The following is an 18,417-nucleotide window of genomic DNA, read 5'->3' as shown; positions in this document are numbered from 1 at the left end:
TGAGAATGACATCAGCCTCATGATAGCCTCGAATGGAAGGAACTGTCATAACTCAACTTTGTAGATGATCAGGGGGAAAAGTCACATTATTTACTGCTCTATCTAAAGTGTCCATATGGCTGCCATGACCGCATTCCATCACCATGTTTTCCAATGTATAAAGTGCAGGGTTCACCAAACAAAACTTTCACAGAAAGTCTTCACTTTCCTTTTACATTTTCTCTTTTTCATTTAAAGAAATGAAAACTGGGAAAACAAATAATTTTGGCTGAAAAAATGTATTTTTAATTTAATTTAATTTAATTTCATGTTTTTGACCGTTTTCAGAGAAAAAAGTTCAGTTTTGAGAAATGTTGGGGATTTTCTTTGACAAAAAGACCCACAAAATTTTCATGAGGAAACAAAGTTTCCAACCACCTCTGTTTAAACCACTAGCTCTTTAATATATTTATCCTCAACCCAACCCTACAAGGCAGGGCAGTACTATTATATCCATGTTATAGATGGGAACTGTTGTCCAGACAGAATGAGGTGCCCAAGATCACACAGGAAACCCATGGCAAAACAGGTAGCTGAGCTGGGTCTCTCAGGTTCCAGGTTAGTGTCCAGACCACCTAAAGGAGGAGTGCTAGGCAGAGACGGACTCCACCTAATGAAGAGAGGGAAGAGCATCTTTGCAAGCAGGCTGGCTAACCTAGTGAGGAGGGCTTTAAACTAGGTTCACCGGGGGAAAGAGACCAAAGCTCTGAGGTAAGTGCGGAAGTGGGATACCGGAAGGAAGCACGAGCAGGAGCACGTGAGAGGGGAGGGCTCCTGCCTCATACTGAGAAAGAGGGACGATCAGCGAGTTATCTTAAGTGCCTATACACAAATGCAAGAAGCCTGGGAAACAAGCAGGGAGAACTGGCACAGTCAAGGAATTATGATGTGATTGGAATAACAGAGACGTAGTGGGATAACTCACATGATTGGAGTACTGTCATGGATGGATATAAACTGTTCAGGAAGGATGAGGTTCAACAAGGACAAGTGCAGAATCCTGCACTTAGGGTGGAAGAATCCCATGCACCGCTATAGACTAGGGACCGAATGGCTCGGCAGCAGTTCTGCAGAAAAGGACCTGGGGTTACAGTGGATGAGAAGCTGGATATGAGTCAACAGTGTGCAGTTGTTGCCAAGAAGGCCAATGGCATTTTGGGATGTATAAGTAGGGGCATTGCCAGCAGATCGAGGGACGTGATCATTCCCCTCTATTCGACGTTGGTGAGGCCTCATCTAGAGTACTGTGTCCAGTTTTGGGCCCCACACTACAAGAAGGATTTGGAAAAATTGGAAAACGTCCAGCGGAGGGCAACAAAAATGATTAGGGGACTGGAACACATGACTTATGAGGAGAGGCTGAGGGAACTGGGATTGTTTAGTCTGTGGAAGAGAAGAATGAGGGGGGATTTCATAGCTGCTTTCAACTAGCTGAGAGGTGGTTCCAAAGAGGATGGTTCTAGACTATTCTCAGTGGTGGAAGAGGACAGGACAAGGAGTAATGGTCTCAAGTTGCAGTGGGGGAGGTTTAGGTTGGATATTAGGAAAAACGTTTTCACTAGGAGGGTGGTGAAACACTGGAATGCGTTACATAGGGAGGTGGTAGAATCTCCTTCCTTAGAAGTTTTTAAGGTCAGGCTTGACAAAGCCCTGGCTGGGATGATTTAATTCGGGATTGGTCCTGCTTTGAGCAGGGGGTTGGACTAGATGACCACCTGAGGTCCCTTCCAACCCTGATATTCTATGATTCTATGATTCTATGACAGGCATGGCAGAAAAGGTGGGGGGAGTTGCATTGTATGTAAGGGAGCAGTATGACTGCTCAGAGCTCATGTATGAAACTGCAGAAAAACCTGAGAGTCTCTGGATTAAGTTTAGACCTGTGAGCAACAAGGGTGATGTCGTGGTGGGAGTCTGCTATAGACCACCTGTCAAGGTTCCTTCCCCACTCTAAACTCTAGGGTACAGATGTGGGGACCTGCATGAAAACCTCCTAAGCTTAATTTTACCAGCTTAAGTTCAAACTTCCCCAAGGTACAAACTATTTTACCTTTTGCCCTTGGACTTTCGCTGCCAACACCAAATGTCTAACCAGTATTATTATTAGGAAAGAGTCCGTTTGGAAATGTCTTTCCCCCCAAAAAAATCCTCCCAAATGTTACCCCCCTTTACTGGGGAAGGTTTGATAAAAATCCTCACCAATTTGCATAGGTGACCACAGACCCAAACCCTTGGATCTTAAGAACAATGAAAAAGCAATCAGTTTCTTAAAAGAAGAATTTTAATAGAAGAAAAAGTAAAAAGAATCACCTCTGTAAAATCAGGATGGTAAATACCTTACAGGGTAATTAGATTCAAAACATAGAGAATCCCTCTAGGCAAAACCTTAAGTTACAAAAAAGACATAAAAACAGGAATCTACATTCCATTCAACACAGCTTATTTTTCTCAGCCATTTAAAGAAATCATAATCTAACACATACCTAGCTAGATTACTTACTAAGTTCTAAGACTCCATTCCTGCTCTGTCCCCGGCAAAAGCATCACACAGACCGAGAAAGAGAGAGGCTTTCTTTCTCCCTCCCCCCAGCTTTTGAAAGTATCTTGTCTCCTCATTGGTCATTTTGGTCAGGTGCCAGCAAGGTTATCCTAGCTTCTTAACCCTTTACAGGTGAAAGGGTTTTTCCTCTGGCCAGGAGGGATTTTAAAGGTGTTTACCCTTCCCTTTATATTTATGACACCATGTCACAGCTCATTCCAACTCAGGTGCCCAGTTCTCTCTGCTGAATTTATCCCCTCTCCTATCGGTGCCCCCTGAGCTTTTCCCTTCTCAGGATTGTTTTATGGCACCTATAAAGAGTCTACGTCTCAGATCCATACAGGAGAGATGTTAAAACCACTGCACTGTAGATCTTCAATTTGCTGGCGAGACGGATGTTGTGTTGGTTAAGAATATTTGTTCGAAGCCAAGGGCGTGGCTCTGAATGAACTCTCTCTCCGGACAGCTAGCTGGGTGATTAGATAGTAGACGGACGACTGAATATTCAGATTGAACAAACTACTTCCACTGCAACTTTTGAAAAAGAAAAAGACACCAGAACCTTTCTAACGTTATTGGGTTTGTACAAATTGTTTTCATGCATAATATCAGTTGAAGGCCTAAACCAAACAACAAGGTGACCCAAGGAACATATTTCCATTTTATCATAAAGACATGACACAAAAACAGAAGCTTCTTTGTGCAGTTGAATTAGGACAGTGCAAAGAGCTCTAGAAAACTTTCCAGCCCCATGAAACTAAATACATCAGGCATGTGGATCTGCTGTAGATACTATATTTACTTTTTAAAAATCTCTTATGCAGCTGAGAACTATACATAGCTGTTCTCCCGCAAGACAAGTGGCCTCAGTACATCGACTGCTTTCCAGAAATGCTGAAAGAATTTGATTAAAATCCTAGAATAAATTAATTACTTATCTGCTTCTTGACTGCTTCATATTCATAGTAAGTTATTCTCTTCTCAGTACTTCTGTAACATGTGAAACGTATATATTCTCTTACTCTTTATCTGGTGATAACAATAATCAGCTTTTATCTATGTAGTTCTAAAAGGATAGGAAAATGTATCAGAGATTAATGTAACATAATTTTGCACCCCTTTGGTTAAACTGAATTCACTCTTGCAACTGTGCAATTCTTTTTCTAGAAGAGAACTGTCATGAATACAACGACAAAAGGCTTTGACTATAATGTGTAATAGTGAGGAGGAAAATGAAGCCTATCTGATAAAAATAGGGCCACATTATACCATTGATTTTCAAGCTAAGTTTTCTATTGAAACTGTTAAAAACTGGTGACATGCTGTGACTGCTGCTGTCTAACATAATCCATACATTCTGCTTATCTTTTCCATGAATGGAGACAAGGATTCATTTTAAAAGATATCTTGAAAAATATGAAGAATGCCTCAATTCCATTGTGACTCTAACCTGGTCTATTTTCTTTCAGGTAAAAATGGGTGTCCTTGCTGTGCTTATTCTTCCTTTGCTCCTTTTTGGAATCAGTGGAATTATATATATTTACCGAGCAGTTGGTCGGCTAATGTCAAAATCAGCTGTGCAAAACAAAGTGGTAGTGATTACTGATGCCATCTCTGGATTGGGCAAGGGTAAGTTGTCTGGGTTTGGGGGTGTTTTCACTGTTTCATAGAGTGAAAGAATTATTGTCTCTAGCATGGGCATTCTCAGATGACCTTATATGTTTGTTACCTTATATAGGATATGTTCACCTGCAAAATGGAGAGAAAGCAAATATAAATAGAAACACGTGCTACAATTTTGGAATGTGCACTCTTTATTCCCCTTTAGAGGCACTGCTGCTGATTTAGATGGACTACATTAGATTGATCTCAGTTGAATAAGAAGTTTGAGAGGGAAATGAAGATGGAGTTATTTTTAGCATGCTGTCACTGTGAGATCTAATTACGTGTACAGTTACTATCAGGTGGCAGCATTTCATTATAAATAGATGATTCATATAACCAATATGACCCATAAGGTCTGTACCACTCCAGCTCCACCAGGCTCTGATTATGCAAACATTTATATGCATGCATAACTTTAAGCATGAGGAGTTCAATGGACTTCAGTAGTAAGGTTTGCAAGATCTAGGCCTAACTGAGTGGCTTTGCAATGGCATCGGCACATCTGTATGTGCGGCAGCAGGCAGTAAGTATCACAGTGGCCAAGCGGCACTGCTGTCTCAGTTCATGCTATATAGTCACAGGAAGCTAGCACAGCGGTTCATTTAGATGCATGTCGGTCTTGGGTAGTTGCTCTAGACACATCACGTTGCACTTACACATTATTTTATTTATATTTGAATCTCTATTGATTGAAAAATCGAGCATTATATTCATTTGCATTCCTTTTTAATGGTTTGTTGATTATTAGTAGTATATTAGGCCTTTATTTCATTTCATTTTTAAAAAACTACTTCACCTGTTTGTGTTTTCTGGGGCCTCACCACTCCCTCCAGCGTAGAAGGGCTGAGCCATTTCCATCCTCTCTGGGGACAGGACAGCTGCTGCTCTTTGCTCATACAGTCTAATATTACATGCAGAACATGCCTTCTAAAGGAATTTTTTAATATTTAAAATTGTGCCTTTGTGATTTCATTTTGGATTTGGTTTGGTTTACAAGAACCACAGCCTTTACAAAAAGAAAAGGAGGACTTGTGGCACCTTAGAGACTAACCAATTTATTAGAGCATAAGCTTTCGTGAGCTACAGCTCACTTCCTCAGATGCATATCGTGGAAACTGCAGCAGGCTTTATATATACACAGAGAATATGAAACAATACCTATTCCCACCCCACTGTCCTGCTGGTAATAGCTTATCTAAATAGCTATTATCTAAATAGCTTATCTAAATAGCTATTCCCACCCCACTGTCCTGCTGGTAATAGCTTATCTAAAGTGATTTCCAGCACAAATCCAGGTTTTCTCACCCTCCACCCCCCCCCACAAATTAAGTTTGTGTGTGTATGGGGGTGGGGGGGATGTGAGAACCTGGATTTATGCAGGAAATAGCCCAGCTTGATTGTCATGCACATTGTGTAAAGAGTTGTCACTTTGGATGGGCTATCACCAGCAGGAGAGTGAATTTGTGTGGGGGGGTGGAGGGTGAGAAAACCTGGATTTGTGCTGGAAATCACTTTAGATAAGCTATTACCAGCAGGACAGTGGGGTGGGAATAGGTATTGTTTCATATTCTCTGTGTATATATAAAGCCTGCTGCAGTTTCCACGATATATGCATCTGAGGAAGTGAGCTGTAGCTCACGAAAGCTTATGCTCTAATAAATTGGTTAGTCTCTAAGGTGCCACAAGTCCTCCTTTTCTTTTTGCGAATACAGACTAACACGGCTGTTACTCTGAAACAGCCTTTACACTTTGTTTTTTCTTTCCAGTTTTTCTACATTAAATGGGAGATGTTTGGAATGGATTTCTATTTTCAGAGATGTTTTCTTCAGGGAATTAGCTGCATGGTAGAAAAGGAAACCAGGCTATGTTATGTGTCACTAAACAGGGAATATAGTTGCCATGAGAAAGGGCATGGAGTTGGGAGCAACATTACCTCCCTCCTGAACGCTCTGATATCTAGCATCTTAGATAGGTGTCTGCACTACCCTACAGTCGTGCCACACAGAATATAAGAACATGCATTGAAAAAGCATTCAGAGAACCCCCTTCAGAAACTTAGGCCAGCATCCCATGCAAAACCAGCCAAGCAAGTACATACTCAGAACAACCGACTCCCTCAGATAAATAGCTGGAAATATCCTTCTTCTGTGTGTCCAGTCTGCTGGAAGATCCACATCTCCACTCCCACCCTTGCTCCCTCAGCAGTCTCCATATCCCAAAGCTACTTCTCACACTGCATGGTATGTAAACTGGAAGACTCAACATTAATGGTATTTATACAGTTGGTTTCTTAACATAAGGCAGTAACACAGAAAGCAGGTCTGCATCCTCTGCAAACACACAGCTCTATGAAACAGAATCTAGTAGGCACGACTGTAATTCAATATGGCTTACCTGCAAAGCCAGAGAGAAACAATACAATGCTTCATAACTAGGTGTGGTGAGCTCTTCCTTAGAGAATCCTGTTTCAAATATCAAATCCATCTTTCTGCATTACTGATGTGGCTTGAATCTTTACATGGGTAATGATACCAGGTCCTTCCAGCAGTGAGCTATCCTATACAGTATATGAAATTGTTACTGTACATGAGGTGAGGGACAAGTCCATTTTACAGAGCCAAGTCTGAGGCAGAAAGCTGAATGAGACACTAGACCAGAACATCTGGGGGAGGGGGGTAGGAAAAAACAAGAGGAAATAGGCTACCTATTAGAATAGATATGTGGGCACAATTGGCAACGGGTTTTGTTGCAAGGATAAGTTCCTGGGTTAGTGGTTCTGTTGTGTGGTATGTGGTTGTTGGTGAGTATTTGCTTCAGGTTGCGGGGCTGTCTGTAGGCAAGGACTGGCCTGTCTCCCAAGATTTGTGAGAGTGTTGGGTCATCCTTTAGGATAGGTTGTAGATCCTTAATAATGCGTTGGAGGGGTTTTAGTTGGGGGCTGAAGGTGACGGCTAGTGGCGTTCTGTTATTTTCTTTGTTAGGCCTGTCCTGTAGTAGGTAACTTCTGGGAACTCTTCTGGCTCTATCAATCTGTTTCTTTACTTCTGCAGGTGGGTATTGTAATTGTAAGAAAGCTTGACAGAGATCTTGTAGGTGTTTGTCTCTGTCTGAGGGGTTGGAGCAAATGTGGTTGTATCGCAGAGCTTGGCTGTAGACGATGGATCATGTGGTGTGGTCAGGGTGAAAGCTGGAGGCATGAAGGTAGGAATAGCGGTCAGTAGGTTTCCGGTATAGGGTGGTGTTTATGTGACCATTGTTTATTAGCACTGTAGTGTCCAGGAAGTGGATCTCTTGTGTGGACTGGACCAGGCTAAGGTTGATGGTGGGATGGAAATTGTTGAAATCATGCCCACATATCTATTCAGGGGAAACCATCACAGGGCCTAATAACATCAGCCACACTATCAGAGGCTCGTTCACCTGCACATCCACCAATGTGATATATGCCATCATGTGCCAGCAATGCCCCTCTGCCATGTACATTGGTCAAACTGGACAGTCTCTACGTAAAAGAATAAATGGACACAAATCAGATGTCAAGAATTATAACATTCATAAACCAGTCGGAGAACACTTCAATCTCTCTGGTCACGCAATCACAGACATGAAGGTCGCTATCTTAAAACAAAAAAACTTCAAATCCAGACTCCAGCGAGAAACTGCTGAATTGGAATTCATTTGCAAATTGGATACTATTAATTTAGGCTTAAATAGAGACTGGGAGTGGCTAAATCATTATGCAAGGTAGCCTATTTCCTCTTGTTTTTTCCTACCCCCCCCCAGATGTTCTGGTTTAACTTGGATTTAAACTTGGAGAGTGGTCAGTTTGGATGAGCTATTACCAGCAGGAGAGTGAGTTTGTGTGTGTATGGGGGTGGGGGGGATGTGAGAAAACCTGGATTTGTGCAGGAAATAGCCCAACTTGATTATCATGCACATTGTGTAAAGAGTTGTCACTTTGGATGGGCTATCACCAGCAGGAGAGTGAATTTGTGTGGGGGGTGGAGGGTGAGAAAACCTGGATTTGTGTTGGAAATGGCCCAACCTGATGATCACTTTAGATAAGCTATTACCAGCAGGACAGTGGGGTGGGAGGAGGTATTGTTTCATATTCTCTGTGTATATATAAAGTCTGCTGCAGTTTCCACGGTATGCATCCGATGAAGTGAGCTGTAGCTCACGAAAGCTCATGCTCAAATAAATTGGTTAGTCTCTAAGGTGCCACAAGTACTCCTTTTCTTTTTGCGAATACAGACTAACACGGCTGTTACTCTGAATTTCTGATTATTGCACTTTGTGATTAGGTGTCCTTATAAACACAGTATTTGGTTTCAGAGTTCCTTTTATTAACTGCTTCTTTCAGCACAGATGTATTTCACTAGTGTGATAAGTATGCTTGATTGCAAGCATTAGCCTTATTTCTTCACTTTATCACTTAAACTAAAAGAAAGCATTATGAGTACAAACCCTGTCTTTCCCAGCAGGATTGCCCATGAGGTAAGCCCTGTCACTAAAAATTACAGTATTTTACCCAAAGCTGTATCATTTATAGCTGACTTCCTTTTATACACATTTTAATCACAAAATTAAATATAGATTTTAACTATGAAATCTTGTTAGCTGAACAAATGGTACATTCTTATGAAAGGCTATAGCAACTCTGGGTTCCCTTGGACTATTCCAGAAATCTAGCCGTTAGTTTTTGCATGTTTATTTGAATAGCATCAAATCCTTCCCTAAACAACTCCAAGGAAAACTCTACAAACTCCTCCCCCACAAACTCACCAAAGGACCTTCTACATGCTTCTACATACACTACAGATTGTTGTAATAAGCCGTAGATCCAATGTCTTTATTAAGACCATGATTTTTAGTGTCTAGCAAAGTTGTAAATTTAAGTTCCTGGGCTTGTCTTTTAAAAGTGGTGTGCAGGTTTCCTTTGAGGATGGGGACTGATAAGATGAGGAGAGTGATTGCTTTGTGAAAAGTGTTCACCTGTGGGTGATATGGTGTTTTTGTCTTATATCATTTTCCTATGTGTGTTCATTTGAGAACATAGTGATTATCTGCTAGTTGATATTGGATCATTTAGTGCACTGGAGGAGGTTCACCATGTGTGATAATCATTTGTAGGACCCATGGATCTTGAAAGGTGTGTTGTAGGGGAGTTTTGATCATTGTAGCAGTGGAGATATGTCTGCAGGTTTTGCATCTGTTGTTCTGGCAGAGTCCGCTTTGAGTTAGTGTGTCCTGATCTGTGGGGAACTTGCTTTTGATGATGAGCTTGGAGAGATTGGGGGATTGTTTGAAGGTCAGAAGAGAGGGTTCAGGAAAGATTTCTTTCGGGATAGGGTCCCCATTGACTATGGGTTGTAGTTGTTTGAGATAGCCCATATGGGTTCCAGTGTGGGGTATTAGGTGACAACAAGGAGTGTAGGATCAGCTACAGAAATACTGCATACAAAATTATTTAGTTAGTCAAGGTTAAGGAAGACTGCAAGGAATTTCAAAGGAACATAACCAAGACAAGTGAATGGGCTGCTTGAGGGCAGATGACATTCTATATCAACAAATGCAAGATATTACCACACTGGAAGGAATAATTTCGACTACTAGTATGTGAGTACGTAGACAGAGGTGCCAGTGGGCTTGTGCAGCCCAAGCTGAAGGCTGTGGGCACTGCAGTCTCACTGCAATTTAGTGAGTGCGATGATCCGTCAGGGTTCCCACAACCGTATTACCCCCTCTGCTTCAGCAGGTGAGAACTTTGCTGCTGCTAAGCTCTGCATATTGTCAGCTTCCTGACTCTCTAGCCTGTCTGTCTTGTCAGCAAACTCTTCAGGGCTCTGCCAGTCATAACCTTGCCTAGCATGTAATCGTCAGTAAACCTCAATTCCCAAGTTCCTCACAGATGCCTTTCTCTGCAGTGTTCAGCTCTTCTTACTTTAGCATCCACAAATCTTATCAAATTTGTTTTGCCTTCAAAGAGACAGTTCACAACCGCTTATTAACTTAATTTATTCACAAAAGGATGTAGGTTTACGTGATACCAAATATAAGGAATAAGTAATGGTTACAAACAAATGAAAGTAAAAATATTCTTCTAAGAATCCCCCCGCCCCCCCAGCAAACTAGAGTCTTTTCTTCAAAGATGTTTTTCTCACCATGGTTGGCTTATATAGCTTTAGCCAGGACCCAACATATGGAACTCAAAACACTTGGTTTTTGACTCTTCAGGTGAATGATAACCTAGGGCAGGGGTCTCAAACATGCAGCCCATGGGCCGCATGTGGCCCACGGGGTTATTTTCTGCGGCCCACCAGCTCCCCACGGGCCCCCCGCCCCCCGAGCATTTACCTACAGTGGCTCCAGCCCGGCACACACTGGCGGCAGGGCAGGCTCCCTGCCTGCCTGCCTGCCCTGCCCCAGCGCCACTCCAGGAAGCGGCCAGGACCTGGGGGAGGAGGGGGGGCACAGAGGTCTGTGTGTTGCCCTGGCCATGCCTCCGGGTACCTCCCCCAAAGCTCCCATTGGCCGGGAACATAGAACTGCAGCCAATGGGAGCCTTGGGGGAGGTACCTGGAGGTGCGGCCAGGGCAACACACAGACCCCTGTGCAGCCCCCCCCCCATCCCCGACGTCCCAGCTGCTTCCCAGAGTGGCATGGGGGCAGGGAAGGCAGACAGGGAGCCTGCCCTGCCCCCAGTGCACGCTGGGCCGGACCCACCCCCCGAACCCTTCCTGCAGCTAAAACCCCTGCCGTGATCCCCCTGCCGCACCCCACACCCCTCCTGCACCCCAACCCCCTGCCCTGAGCCCCCGCCGCACCTTGCACACTGACCCCCCTGTCCCACCTTGCACCGAGACCCCTGCCCTGAGCCCAAACACTTTTTAGGGACATAATTCCAATACATATCCATAACTCTTTGTACGCATCCTGTACATGCACCACACAATGAGTTTTGAGACCAGTGTGTTACCAGTTTGCATATGATACCTTACATGACACCTTTTAGGTACATATTCTGACAACATTGTGTCAGGTACAGTCAGTCAGGCCTGACAAGAGTTGCTGACACTGAGTAGAGAACCACCAATGGGCCTCTGTGTCACACTGAGCTAGTTAGATTAAAGATAGTGCTGGTAGAGCTCCATGAACTGCAAATTACAGCCTCCTTGCTGTGTAAATGTAGCCTCAGAGCCGTGACCTGCAAGCTCCTTGGCTATTTAGAGTTTGATTAGATCATGGGGCTAGAGTGCACCATTCTGCATGCTTTTAATATTGTAAAAGATGTTAATCTGTTTTGTACTTACTGTTCATGTATACATTTCCTGTCCCGTGAAGGGGTTTATGTTTCTTCATTATTTTTTATTGTTGCTTTTTCCAAAATTAATGAAGTTTGAAAAAAACACTGAATTCATCAACAGCAGAACAATCATTTCAAAGTGAAATTACTCCAACTGACTTTTTACTATTCCTTATTAATATATTTATTTTCCAGAATGCTCTCGAGTCTTTCACTCCGGAGGAGCTAGGTTAGTGCTGTGTGGCAAGACATGGGAGAAGTTAGAAGCCTTGTATAATGCTTTAATCAGTGTGGGAGACCCCAGCGTGGTAAGTATGTCCTCTCCTTGCTTTGTGCCTTGTCAAAGTATACAGATCTGGAGGGAAAATATTAATGATCTGGTGCTTGGCACAGTTTTTACATACAAATGAATTTCGGACAGTGGCTGTTAGAATGTTTACGGCTTGTATAAAGTCCATTTTCAGTCCTAGTGCCACATGCAGGCTGCTTAAGTCATATTTAGATACTCAGATATATACAGCCTGATTTCCAGAAGTGCCAAAAGTCCACAAGGTCTGCTGAGACCAAAGGGAGTTGTGGGCACTCAGTCTATTTTGAAAACAGGGCTACTTTTATTTAGGTCTCTAAAAATAGCATGTGGACCCTAGTTTTAGACACCTGGTTTTGAAATGCTTGGCCCCAGTGCTTCAACTCCCAGTTCTGCCCCAATTTAACAAAAATCAACATGCACATCAATTACAGGGACTAGCCCAGGTTTTCTGCTCATGCTAAACTTTATGCTACCTTAGAGGTTTCCTGGCACTGGCCAAAGCATAGGTTAGCCACAGCAGCTCTAACAGGTTTCAGAGTAGCAGCTGTGTTAGTCTGTATTCGCAAAAAGAAAAGGAGGACTTGTGGTACCTTAGAGACTAACCAATTTATTTGAGCATAAGCTTTCGTGAGCTACAGCTCACTTCACAAAAGTTTATGCTCAAATAAATTGGTTAGTCTCTAAGATGCCACAAGCAGCTCTAACTTCTCCACTGCCCACAGGGTCACTTGCCCCCAGTACCGAGTGGCTGGGAAGGGGATAGACAAGTCAAGCTGGCATCCAGGCAAACCCAGGAGTCTAAAGTTTGGGAAAGGCAAGATAATTGGCAAAAGGAATGTGATGATGCACCTCCACCTTCTCTGTTCCCACCTAATGCTCCCTGGGCCTAGGGAACAGACTACAGAGGGCATAAGTTCTAGTAGGTCACACATTTTTCTGCCACCCTGTCCTTTCCTGTCCCTGTTTTCATTCTGAAGAGGGGAGGGTTAGGGGACGGCCCTTTCTGTTCACACTTCTCCAACCACTTCTCCTCACAAAATGTCTCCATGTAACGACCCCTGAAAATATCATCAACATGCAGGGGATAGCAGGAGATTCATCTGTGTGGGAGTGGGGTCAGTTTGCTACATGCACCCCAGCATTTACTTTAGACACAATACTAGCCACTAGTGAAGAGAAGGGAGGTGGGATTTACCCCAGTTGTGGACCTCCCAAGTTGCCTAACAGAGGGGTCTCTTTCAGCAAAAGCCACATTTTCAAAGGTCATGAGTTTGGCCATCAGCTACCATGGGATAATTTAAAAACCATGAGATTTTAAAGAATAATGACTTGGGTTCTTTTTAGAGAGAAGGTGAGTGAGGTAATATCCTTGATTGGACCAACTTCTGTTGGTGAGAGAGACAAGCTTTTTCAAGCTATGCAGAGCTTTGCCTCAGGTCTTGGAAAGGTACTTAGAGTGTCACAGTGTTCTGGCTTCTGAGCCTTTATAGTGCGTCAGGTCAGGTTCCCAGCTTTTCTTCATACGCACAATGGCTAGAAATTGACTAGTTTTAAAAATGAAAGCTGAGATTCTCCCATAATTTCTGGGCTTCAGGAACTGGGATTTTAAGAACTACATCAAGTATTGCAAGAGTCATGATAAAATCATGTGAGATGGCAACACTGAGTCAGATTCCTCTGAGAGTGGGTAAAAAGGGAAAACAATATTCTCAAAATGATGCTGAGAGCACTTTCTTCGCATATGACAGTAAATACACTTTAAAACAGAGAGTTGACACAGTCTCCTTTCATATAACCTTGTATGCCTGAAATAACAAAATACTATTTCCTTTTTTTTAAAAAAGACATTTACACCAAAGCTCGTACTTCTGGATCTCTCAGACATAAACTGCATTCAAGATGTAGCTAAAGAAATATTGGATTGCTATGGATGTGTGGATATACTGATCAACAATGCTAGCATGAAGGTGAAAGGACCAGTGCAGAGTATCTCCTTGGAACTCGATAAAAAGATTATGGATGCCAACTATTTTGGACCTATAACACTAACCAAAGGTATTTTGATTTTTTTCTTCTTTTGAAAGTGCTATTTAAAGATTGGGTGCCAAGTCATTGTGTTGTGTTGTGGCATGGCTTGGGTCAAATTTTGTTTTCATCTCCATCAGTGTAAATCAGAAGAATCTCTACTGAAAATCAGTGGTTTGAAATTGGAGCAAATGAGAATAGAATCAGGCCTCCTGAGTTTGAAGAGAAGAGTGTTTATCAACAATAAGTGACATCATGGCCCAATTTTCAAAACACCCAGTTGTATGTTTGCAAGTGACCCCTGTAGGCATGTGCTTCTACTGTCACAAATCAATAAGGAGTGCATGCAGCCAGGCTAAAACTTAGCCATGACAAGACTGTATCCAGCACATAATTGTGTACAAATTTGGGGTGCACTTAGGCTCAATCATGCAAGATGCTGAGCACTCTGGTCCTGATGCAGCAAAGTACTTATGCACATCCTTAACTTTTAGTATGTGAGTTGTCCCATTGACTTTCCTGGGGCTACCCACGTGGTTAAAGTTAAGCACATGTTTAAGTGTTTTAAAGAATTCGGGTGAGAGCACCATACAGGATCGAGCCCTTAGAGCAGAGGGATTTTGTAAAGGTACTTCAGAGAGCCAGATATTTTGCTGCCTTCTGTTTCTACCACCTTTCTCCTTCTTCCCTCCCTCATTCTTTGTCTGCTGTCCCAAGAGCAACCAAAGTTTCATTCAGATGCCCTTGGTTCTACCCTGTTGCTCTTTCTTATCATCCCAGGGAAAGTATCTCAAGACTGCTATCAGCTCTGTTGCAGGGAGTACACCTCTAGAACTGCCAATCACTCACATTCATTTATAACTTTTTAACATTTTTCACTCTTAAGGAAAAACCAGTCTGGTGTGTGTGTGTGTGTGTGTGTGTGTGTGTGTGTGTGTGTGTGTGTGTGTGTGTGTGTGTGTGTGTGTGTCCAAAACACTAAGCTGTTGTATACACCCCTGGGAAGGCTGAGAACTGGAGTCAAGCTCTGACAGAGGCTGAAGAAGGATCTCTCAGTTGCCAGATCTCTTCATGAGAAAGAGATGGGAGGAAAATAGTGGGTCTCAAAATTACACTAAATATACAGATGGTCAAGAAGATCCCAGCACAACCACAGAAATCAGTGCCAGGGGCAGACTCGCGTGCGATCCGGCCATGGCAAAGAGCCATTGGAGCAGGGACTTGAACATGACCCTCCCAAGGGAGTGGTCCAACCACTGGACTATAGAGTCCTCACACTTCCTTGGTCTCTGTCTGACCCAATGAATATTGAGTTATTTTATACAAAGTGGAACAGCTTAAACAGGAGAGATATGGATCTGGGCCCTAAACCCCACCCCTTTCTTCTGCATTTCACTCAGGGCTAGCTTAACTAGCAGCCTGCTCAGCTTGATGGGTTCTAAGGATCCCTTTCTTAGGCACCTAACTCTTCCCATACAATGCAGCTTCAGCCCCCTCGCCCCGCCTCCACACCTCCCTCCCCGCCCAGAGGTATGTGATTAACCTGTTAAGAATTGACAGGTTAATTTGGGTTTAAGTTAATTGCAGGCATTAACTGCAATTGATTGAGAGCCCTAATTGCAACCCATACTTGATGGGGACCACACCCTGAAAGAAATCCTTTCTGAGCCCCCTTTTCTGGCCTTCAAACAGCCGGCCAACCTCTCCAAGCTCATCATCAGAAGCCAGCTCCCCACAGACCAGGAAACATCAACTCAAAGCGGCACCAGACTCTGCAAGAACAACAGATGCAAAATTTGTAGACATATCTCCATTGCTACAATGATTAACACCCCCCACAACACACCTTTCAAGATTTTTGGGTCCTACACATGCCTATCACAACGTGTGGTGTACCTCATGCAGTGCACCAGATGCCCCAATAAATAATAATAATAATTAATAAATAATTAATAACTAGGTGGGGGAAATCAGTCAATCACTATGTTTTCAAATGAATTCACACAGAAAAAATAATAAAAGATTAAAACACCCTACCACCCACGGGCAAACACTTTTCACAAAACGAAAACTCAGTATCTGACCTCTCAGTCCTCATCCTCAAAGGAAACCTTCACAACACCTTCAAAAGATGAGCCTGGGAGCTTAAATTCATAACTTTGCTAGACACTAAAAATCATGGACTGAATAGAGACACTACATTTATGGCTTATTTTTATTACAACAAGCTAACCCACTAATCCCCCTCCCCAGCCTTTTTAAATTCCCCCACTCCATGACTGGAGGGATGTTAACTGACCATGTTCCCTTGAATGGTACCTTGAAATATGTGTTAACTATTTGGGCTAAACAATCTCTTTGACCTTGTGTTTAGCTGTGACACACTGAGTACATTTCCCAGACCTGAAGAGCTCTGTGTAAAGCTTGAAAGCTTGTCTCCTTCACCAACTGAAGTTGGTCTAATAAAAGATATTACCTCATCCATCCTGTCTCTCTAATATCCTGGGACCAACATGGATACAACAGAGTTTCTGTGTCTCAGCTTAGTTCACATTCATATTTTTTCACTTTTTCCTTTTTGTTGTTTTTTCAGCCCTTCTTCCCAACATGATCTCAAGAAGAACTGGCCAAGTTGTCCTAGTAAATAATATCCAAGGAAAATTAGGAGTCCCATTTCGTGCTGCTTGTAAGTCATTACAAGACAAAATTTACATTTTAAAGTGTGAACTATAGCTATGACATGATGATTTTGATATTAGCTCATTAAATATGCTAATTTGGAGTAGGGTTCAGCAAATCATCTCTATGACTTCTGGGATGAATAAATTGCAAAGGACTGGCTAGTGTGGTATTGGGCTTTATTTATTATTTTAATCTGTCATTATGTTCTATGCAGTTGTTAATATAGTTTTTTAATTCACAACAACCATGGCCTTGGCCAACTGGGAAATATCAAATCAGGCCCAGACCCTGCAGTGGAATTAATGACACTTCCCAGGAGTGCACACGCCTGCATCAGATTGCAGGATAGGGGCTGATGGCCCCACAAGTGTTACTGATAGGTTACACAAAAATACCCCAGAATCTATATGCTTCTGGAAATAACATCAATGTATAGCTCTGAGATAATAATACATTTACCAGCACTACATTTTAGTTACAGACTTATTGTATCAAGATTAATTCTTACGAGGCAGTGAGGAGACAGAGGTAATGGGCTAGATCCCTCGCTGGTATAAATTGGCAAAGGTCCACAGAAGCCAATAGAGCTACACTGATTTATGTCTCCTGAAGATCTGGCCCACTGTTTTTGTTTTGTTTTGTTTTGTTTGGGGGGGGGGTTGCAAAAAGATAGTTATAAATCTTCTAATCTGGTTTTTCCTAATTCTCCTCTTTCCTTCCGATAAATAATTATCCTCCACATTTGCTATTCAGATATATTTTACAAAATCAGTTGCATTATATTAGCCATATGTTTCTTCAGAACCTAGTGGATCCAAGCATATCCTGCAGGGTGCAATGTTTATAGCTCAGGTATGACTGGCAGATTAAGATACTCAAACCTTTGGTGACTGCTTTATTGTCTGCCCTAGTGTGGTGTGGCAGGTAGGAAGCCTGGACAAGTATCAGGTTAAAATAATGTTAACTCTTTAGTAATCTGAATACACAGGGTTGGACCCTAAGTACTTGTGCCTGGGAAAGATAAGGACAGGAACTAGAAGAGGAAAGGATCAAAAAGCCAAGAGCAAACAAGAAGAAAGAAAAAAGAGAAAGAGAGTGTGATCAGCAGTGTGGAATGCAGCTGAGAGGTCAGGGAGGATGAAGACTAAAGAGGCCTGGTCCCCGTCAATCCCCCTTCGTTTTACTGCTCCCCAGTCACTTACTGCAGTTAGTGCCGTCTACGGGGTGCAGTAGATCCCACCGCTACCACCAGTTGTCACGGAGTCCCCGGGAGATGCTCTGGAACTGCTCCCCATGAAGCCAGGCAGGACTCTGGGGCAGTCTTCTTTCTGTGAGCAGCCTGTCTTCAGGACACAAAGCTCACACAGCTTCCACCTTCCTGGGCCTGACCTTGGAGCATTCAGCATCCTCTACACCTCCGTGCGCTTCCCACAGCGAGTCCGCTCAGGGGGTCTCCTGGGGAAGCCAGAGGGTCCTGCCCCCCAAATTCGCAGTCAGACGTGACTCTCAGCCAGCCAGTAAAACAGAGGTTTATTAGACGACAGGAACATGGTCTAAAACAGAGCTTGTAGGTGCAGAGAACGGGACCCCTCAGCTGGGTCCATTTTGGGGGGCAGTGAGCCAGACAACCACGTCTGCCCTTCACTCCATGTCCCAGCCAGCCTCAAACTGAAACTCCCTCTAGCCTCTCCTCCTCTGGGCTTTGTTCCTTTCCCCGGGCCAGGAGGTCACCGGATTCCTTTGTTCTCCAACTCTTTAGCTCTCACCTTGCAGGGGGGAAAGGCCCAGGCCATCAGTTGCCAGGAAACAGGGTGTCGGCCATCCTCTGTGTCCAGACTCCTGCACACACAT

The 18,417-nt window shown here is 43.2% G+C and overlaps 1 protein-coding gene across 1 annotated transcript in view; it reads left to right on the top strand.

The window, feature by feature from the left end:
- Window positions 1-4,053: 4,053 nt before the first annotated feature.
- Window positions 4,054-18,417, top strand: part of DHRS7C (dehydrogenase/reductase 7C) — a 31,205-nt gene continuing 16,841 nt past the window's right edge. The window contains exons 1-4 of the mRNA XM_073310718.1: window positions 4,054-4,207; window positions 11,745-11,857; window positions 13,704-13,914; window positions 16,478-16,570. Of these exons, the coding sequence (XP_073166819.1) occupies window positions 4,054-4,207; window positions 11,745-11,857; window positions 13,704-13,914; window positions 16,478-16,570 (571 nt within the window). The remainder of the gene's footprint in view (window positions 4,208-11,744; window positions 11,858-13,703; window positions 13,915-16,477; window positions 16,571-18,417) is intronic.

Source organism: Lepidochelys kempii, chromosome 14 (genome assembly GCF_965140265.1).
Source record: "Lepidochelys kempii isolate rLepKem1 chromosome 14, rLepKem1.hap2, whole genome shotgun sequence".
Classification (NCBI taxonomy): Eukaryota; Metazoa; Chordata; order Testudines; family Cheloniidae; genus Lepidochelys; species Lepidochelys kempii.
This window is presented reverse-complemented; position numbering and strand designations above follow the sequence as displayed.